The sequence below is a fragment of the Carlito syrichta genome, unplaced genomic scaffold (assembly GCF_000164805.1).
Source record: "Carlito syrichta isolate Samal-C Ts95f unplaced genomic scaffold, Tarsius_syrichta-2.0.1 Scaffold287364, whole genome shotgun sequence".
Classification (NCBI taxonomy): domain Eukaryota; kingdom Metazoa; phylum Chordata; class Mammalia; order Primates; family Tarsiidae; genus Carlito; species Carlito syrichta.
Window position 1 is genome coordinate 24,747 of NW_007231460.1, and position 7,378 is coordinate 32,124.

At 46.2% G+C, this 7,378-nt stretch overlaps 1 protein-coding gene across 10 annotated transcripts in view; it reads right to left on the reverse strand.

The window, feature by feature from the left end:
* Positions 1–583: 583 nt before the first annotated feature.
* LMAN2L (lectin, mannose binding 2 like) overlaps positions 584–7,378 on the reverse strand; it is a 34,053-nt gene continuing 27,258 nt past the window's right edge. For all 10 annotated transcript variants that reach the window (XM_021709824.1, XM_021709821.1, XM_021709818.1 and 7 more), the window contains 4 exons: positions 6,440–6,601; positions 6,233–6,347; positions 2,336–2,455; positions 584–2,045 (listed from right to left, as the gene is read on the reverse strand). In XM_021709824.1, the coding sequence (XP_021565499.1) occupies positions 1,903–2,045; positions 2,336–2,455; positions 6,233–6,347; positions 6,440–6,601 (540 nt within the window). In that variant the 3' untranslated portion in view covers positions 584–1,902. The remainder of the gene's footprint in view (positions 2,046–2,335; positions 2,456–6,232; positions 6,348–6,439; positions 6,602–7,378) is intronic.

Sequence of the window (7,378 nt, forward strand, 5' to 3'; positions counted from 1 at the left end):
TCTGCCCTCTTTAAAAAGCTTCAAGATGCTTATGAGCTAGAATCAAACAAATCCCACAGGTTTGCTCTCTTTCACACCACCCTACCCCTCTGATGAAGCCCCCTCCTTTTACACTGCTGCCTTGGCCACTTCAAGAACCTACCTAGGTCCTTCCAACACAAAGGTCCTTGCAATATCTCCTTTGTATTCAAAAAGACAAAACCACTATTAATTTTTTCAGTTCTCCCTGGTCCCAAGGTCAAGCTAGATCATAGTTTGTCCTCTGGCACCCTGGAACTACTATGCTATTGTAGGGAAGGTGTTAGGAGGATGACTTCAGTCTCAGCCTCACCTCCATCCCACCCGCAGGAGAGGACTACAGCCTATGCTGCTTAATCAAGTACACGGGAAGGATAGAATGCCCAAGGAGACAAAGACCTATGCCCAGCCAAGGTGACCCCCTTTCCTTCTGGGACGAGCTGAGGGTTTTCCTAATCCAGGAGAAGGCAAAACAAGAATTGATGGGCTTGAGGCTCAGGAAAAAGGCCTGGACTCTCCCCCAAACCCACTCCTAGAAGGACACCGAGTCAGAGGCCAAGGTTGATTCCATCAGCCATTTTAAGAATTTCCTTTGGACAGCAGAGGTCCATAGGAGAGCTCAGAGTTCCAGGCGCTCCAGAAAGACGCTGGCCTGTAACCAACTTAGTCACACGGCAGACAGGTGAGCAGCATGTAGCCTCTTGTCAAAAAAGTAGTGGAATAGGGTTGACCCACAGAAGACGGCACTCAGCTGCACTGCTCAATGTCAATGAAGTCTTCCAGGCACCAATGATGATGGTCTATTGCACCCAGACTTGGAACATGAGAACAGCAACTGTTTCTTATCCGTTTAAAAAAAAAAAAGAAGAAGAAGCCAAAGTTCCTCTTTGGGCAATGTCCAAGCCCAGGATTTAAGAAAGCTTCCTTACACTTTCAACACTCAGAGTGGGATTCCAAAAATCATAACTACAAAACATGCAGCTAAGAAGGCTCTAGCAAGTCCAAAAATATCACATGGCCAGGCCACATGACAAATGCTGCTTTCAGTGTCAAACCTGGAGCCGGCCAGTTTTACAGTTAACCCATGGCATCTGTGATGTCTTCTTGGCCTCTCTTGACTTGTACACCAACTTTCAACCAAACTTGACGAGGGCCTGAAGGAACTTGACTGGGAGAGCCATGGACACACCAACAGATCTAAGACCCAAGCTAGAGAACAGAAGCAGGAACAGTAAGCCAAAGCAGAAGCCTTCTCCCTAGGCTACCTAATGAAGACCAGTGGAACCTAGACGTGTTCCGTAGCCTAGGCCCTAACAGAGAGGCATCCAAATGTCTTTTCCAGCTCAAGTCACACATAGGACAACAAATGGAGCGGAGAGGAAGGTGAGGAAGGTGAGGCAGGGAAGACGTTTCCATCCTGATTTCCAAAAAAAGCTTCCTCAGGTAGATAGAGGCTTAGGTAAAAAGCAAAATCCAGTGAATGGATGACTGGAAAGTATGAGGTGTTACCAGTTTTCTATTCTTGGTGGATTTACCCTCTGGGTCCAAGGTAGCCTGGGTTATGAATTCTGTTCTCTGATTTTGGCATCACAACAGCATAACTTTTCTCCATGCCTCTTTGCTTCCACATGGAAAGACTGCAGGGAAAGGCACATCACAGCAGCACTGCCCTGGGGTGGGTGGCTTCCCAGACCAGAGTTGGATGTCTTCACGGATAACCATGGGAATGTGGAGGTCCCCGCATCCAAGGCTCCAGTGATAGAACATAGCCCCGAACAGCTGCTAGAGAATGGAGAAGACTCACCAGGTTGCGTGCTCAGGCCAGTGCCTGCTCTTCCCACACCTCATGAGCAGCAGTAACAGAGATGATGGCAGCATGAGGACTCAGTAGAAACGCTTTCGGCTCTGTTCCTGCCATTTGTTGTAGAGTATGATGCCAATGACAATGGCAAATACAGAAAACACCAGAGAGAAAAAGACGATGAGGAAGAGGGCCAGGCCACTCAGGGGCGGCAGTGGAGTTGTCACTGAGAAAGCAAGAGAGGAGCAAATCAGAAGCAAGAAGCCCGCCCAGTAGGGAGGGATCAACTGGCTGTCCAGTCCCTCTTTCCAATTTAGGAATGAAGCAGCCCTCCTGCTGCTTATCTGTAACATAAAGACAAGTGGAAAGGCAGGAGCAATTGCTGTATATTCTTCAGAGGAAGAACACAGAACAGAACAACCTGTAAGCTATGGGTGCAAGTCACCTCAGAAGCCATGCAGCACTGTAGCCTCCCCACCGACCAGAGGACCATTTCCCAGGAGCCCCTGTGCTCACTTTCAGGCAGCTTCATATTGTCCACCGAGGGCAAGAACACGTCTCGATGCATCTTTTCCTCTTCTGGGGTTCTCTCCACTGTCAGCTCAAACAACTTGAGGGAAATGACATCATGGTTATCTAGCAAATAAAGAAACAAGGATTATTCAAGCCACTTCAAAAAGAGATACATTTTTTGGCCTGGTGTTTTGCCTCATGCATTTTGGGAGGCCACGGCAGGAGGATTACTTGAAAGTAGGAGTTTGAGGCCAGCTTGGGCCACATAGCGAGACCTTGTCTCATTTATTCATTGATTCATACACACACACACACACACACACGTTTCTTGAAGTCAGTATCTTGGTTCAAGCTACTGATGCACAGCTGACTAGCAGTGACCTTGAAAAAAATAATTGAAACCTCTCCATCTTCTCAACTAAAAATAAGGCTAGGGAACAAGACATATTCTATATTCTTCTGTGTTAAGTTTTTATCAAAAAGCATGTATTACCTGTACAGAAGATTCCCGACTTATAATGGATGACTTGAATTATGACTCTAACTTTATGATGGTGAAAAAGTGATCCACATTCAGTAGAAACCATTTCAGACATGAACCACTGTGACTGGCCAGATTTGTGATCTCTTAATAGCAATTCCCACTAAAAGGAACTCGAGTTTCCTTGAGAAATGGCTGATGCAAGGTTTGAGGCAGAAAATGTACAAATATGGTACTTCCTATAAAAGCAAGGAAGGTATCAAACACTTCTGTCTTGTTACTGAGTTTTGATCTTTTCCCGGGCTAACAATATGTCATACCATACTCTAGTGGTACTAGGCAGGGGCAGTGAGTGCAGTTCCAATCAGCCACACGATCATGAGGGTAAACAACCAATACCAGACTCTACAGTATACTGTATTCGATAAATTATAGGAGCTATTCAATACTTTATTATAAAATAAAACACAAGCCGGGCTCGGTGGCTCAAGCCTGTAATCCCGTGCCTTTGGGAGGCTGAGGTGAGCGAATTGCCTGAGCCCGCGGGTTCCAGACCCGCCTGGGCAGCAAGACCTCATCTCTACAATAAATCAAAAAAAAAAATCAGCCGGGCGTGGTAGCGCATGCCTGTAATTCCGGCTACTCGGAAGGTTGAGGCGGAAGGATCGCCGGAGCCCAGCAGGTCGAGGCTGCGGTGGCCGGGAGCAGCCACTGCACTCCAGTCTAGGCGACAGAGTGAGACTCCAACTCAAAAAAAATAAAAAATAAAACACTTTACTATATAATAGATGTCAAGGAGCATCTGTATAACTAATACATTTAGAGATAACACAAAAATTAAATCTCCTATCACATATAAAACCTTCCACCACAATGAGGGGCATGCATGCACACACACACACGAAAAGAAAGGTCTCATGACAGTTGTTTACTGAGCAATGGTCAGGGCACAGCTCCTAGCATGGAATATACTAATCTTTTTGGACTATGCCTATTTTTTTGTGGTTCCTTATGATTGTGACTCTGAATCTCCCTAATAATTACCAGAGAAAGGATCAAGGAATTAGAGGCTAGCTTTCTCTCTCTTTAAGGTATAATTATAAACCCAAAGGTTTAAGCATATTTGATGTTTTTCAATGCACCAAAGGTATTATCGTACTGATGCTCAACGCACCTGTCTTAGTCCAGTAGAAGATTATTAAAGTTCACTCCTGAGTCCCTTTACATGAACTCAGAAGTGTTTGTTATCTTCCTTGCTTTCCTGGGAAGTTCCAGACTTGTACATTTTCTGTGTCAGACCTTGCATCAGTCATTTCTCAAGGAAGTTCTAGTGGGAATAGCTATTAAGAGATCACAAATCTAGCTGGGCACAGTGGTTCACACCTGTAATCTCAGTACTTTGGGAGGCCAAGGTGGAAGGGTTGCTTGAGCCCAGGAGTTCAAGAGCAGCCTCGGCAACATAGCCACACCTTGTCTCTACAAAAAATACAAAAATTAGCCGGGCATGGTGGCATGAGCCTGTAGTACCAGCCATCAGGAAGGCTGAGGTGGAAGGATCACCTGAGCCCAAGAAGTCAAGGCTGTGGTGAACTGTGAGCATGTCACTGCACACCAGCTTGGACAACAGAGTGAGACCCCAAATTTAAAAAAAAATTAGAAAAAAAAGAGGCCACAAATCTGAGTTTGAGGGGTGCTCACTACAAGGATTTCCAGTTTCTCTTGAAAAACTGGAAGATTTGGTCTTATTGAGCCCACACTTCCTTTTAGCAACAATGGCTGGAGCTGAGCTGAGTAGCTATTGCCTGTTTCTGATGGATAACTGACTGAGGTCTGGATTTCTGGTAAGTTCTATTATTAAGATAGTATCTACAACTGCTTGGACTGCTAGAATCTTCAACAGATCCCCGAAGAGTAAAAACTGAATTTACCTTCAACTGGAAAAATGCTGGTTTGTTTGTTTTTTTGAGTTGGAGTCTCACTCTGTCACCCAGGTTGGAGTGCAGTGGCACACTGCTCACGGCCACCTCAGCCTCAACCTGCTGGGCTCAGGTGATCCTTCTACCCCAGTCTTCCAAGTAGCTGAACTACAGGCGTGCACCACCATGTTCAGCTAGTTTTTTGATTTATTGTGGAGATGAGGTCTTGCCAAGTTGCCCAGGCTGGAAAAAATCCAGATTTCCAGCTTCTCTTGGGCCTCATCAAGCCCACACTTCCTTTTAGCAACAATGGCTGCAGCTGAGTAGCTGTTGTCTGTTTCAGATGGGTATCTACCTTTTCATTTTGCCACAAGAAAATTTATTTCAAACTAGTTTTATCCATAATATATTATATTAATCAAAAGAACCAAAGTTCAGTTTCTTTTTTTTAATTTTTAATTTTTATTTCTTTTGAGTTGGAGTCTCACTCTGTCACCCAGGCTGGAGTGCAGTGGCACGCACACAGCCACTGCAGCCTTGACCTGCAGGGGCTCAGGTGATCCTTCTGCGTCAGCCTTCCAAGTAGCTGGAAATACAGGCACGCGCCACCAGGCCCAGCTAATTTTTGATTTATTGTAGAGATGAGGTCTTGCTAAGTTGCCCAGGCTGGTCTCAAACCCGTGGGCTCAGGCAATTCTCTCACCTTAGCCTCTCAAAGTGCTGAGATTATAGGTGTGAGCCACTGTGCCCGGATGGTTTCTTATCTCTTCCCAAAAGACAATATGATTGGAATCAAAGGCAAGTGAAAGAATAGGCATAAAAAGAGAAGCTATGAGTAAGTCATGAGTAGAAAGAGAAACCAGAGGAGACAGAGAAGTAAAAGAACCAGGTAAGGTAATGCCACATAAGCCAAGGAAAGCAAGAGTTTCCAAGTGATTGGTTAACTGAGCTGACGAAAGGGCAAAGTGAGGATGAGAACAGAGCACTGTATCTAGCAAGGAAAACAGAAGGAATTTTCATGAGAACAGTGTTAATGGCAAGGCAGAGGTATAGGTCAAGTGCGGCATGATGAGGAGGTGGATGGCTAGGAAACAAAAGCATTTGTACACATAATACACTCAAAAGTCAGAGCACAAGTAGAGTCTGGGGGTCAGTTAGAAGAGGAATGGCAGAGCCAGGGACAAGGTTTGTGAAAAGAAGGGGAACTGGGCACCTAGCAGAAGAAAGGGGCTCCAGAGATAGGAAAGCAAGGATGCACAACACATGCTTAGGGAAGGGGCAGACACTGTTTTCTGTTAGCACCAACCATCCGCTGGAAGTAAATGTACTCAAAAGCCTGGACCTGGGGTTTAGAGGCTCTAGATACAAGAATGCTAGAAAAGAAGCTTTCAGGGCACTTGCTTCCCAAGCTCTGCTCCTCTGACTCTCCCCTGAGAGGCCTCACCAAGGCCTGGATATTGAGAGGAGGCCGCAGTCGGAAACAAAGAGAGCATGTGGCAGTACCCGAGAGATCCCCAGTGATGGAGGAGGTGCCGAAGTAGTAGCCACGGGGCAGGCGGACCCCGGGCACCTCAATGCAGTCCCTCCACTCATGCTTGCCATCAATGTCCATCATTATCTAGGATTAAAAAAAGAAATAAATCAGGGTCAGGCAACAGAAGGAGTAAGATAGCCCATACTGCCACCTGGTCTGGGACAAGCACTACTCACCGTCAAATGCCTCTTGACATAGCGAATCACAAGGAAGGTGTCATAATGGAGATTGCGGACAATGGCCGTACAACCCCCCAGCTCTGTAGGCCTCCCATCCCGCTCATGATCATAGCTGAGGGAACCGTTGTTCACCATGGCTGAGATGTAGGGAAATACCCGCTGGGAAGCAGGGAGGGAAAGCAGAGACAGTAAGGAAGAGCTCTTAGGAACACTTGTGCAAAGAGCAACATGAATTTTCCAAGTACAAGCAGAGCTTCTCACAGCAGACCAGACAACCTCTCTGCCTCATCATTAGCAGCCCCTGAGAACCCATACTCAAGGAATATGGGCCCAGAAAGCAACTGAATTTCACACTTGCCTTTGGCAATTCTCCTTGTTCTTGATATGGAAGGGACCTGATATGGCCCCTATAAGATGCTGGAGTCTGACTTAAATCTTCCCAGAAGTCACCATTTGGCACTTATATGCTGCCTAATACTAGGGGTTTCCTTTTTATGTATCTATGACTAGTCCCCAACTGCCACATAAGTTTCTTGAAAAAAAAAATCATTTATTATGTATCCTTATTTTTTATTTTATTTTTTTGAGTCAGAGTCTTACTCTGTAGCCCAGACTGGAGTGCAGTGGCACACTCATGGCCACTGGAGCGTCGAGCTGCTGGGCTTAGGCGATCCTTCCACTTCAGCCTTCCAAGTAGCTGCAACTACAGGCAAGCACCACCACAACCAGGTAATTTTTGATTTATTGCAGAGATGAGGTCTCGCCAAATTGCCCAGGCTGGTCTCGAACCCCTAGGCTCAGGCAATCCTCTCACCTCGGCCTCCCAAAGTGCTAGGATTAGCCGGGCTCAGTGGCTCAGCCTGTAATCCCGTGCCTTTGGGAGGCTGAAGTGAGTGGATTGCCTGAGACCGCGGGTTCAAGACCCGCCTGGGCAAC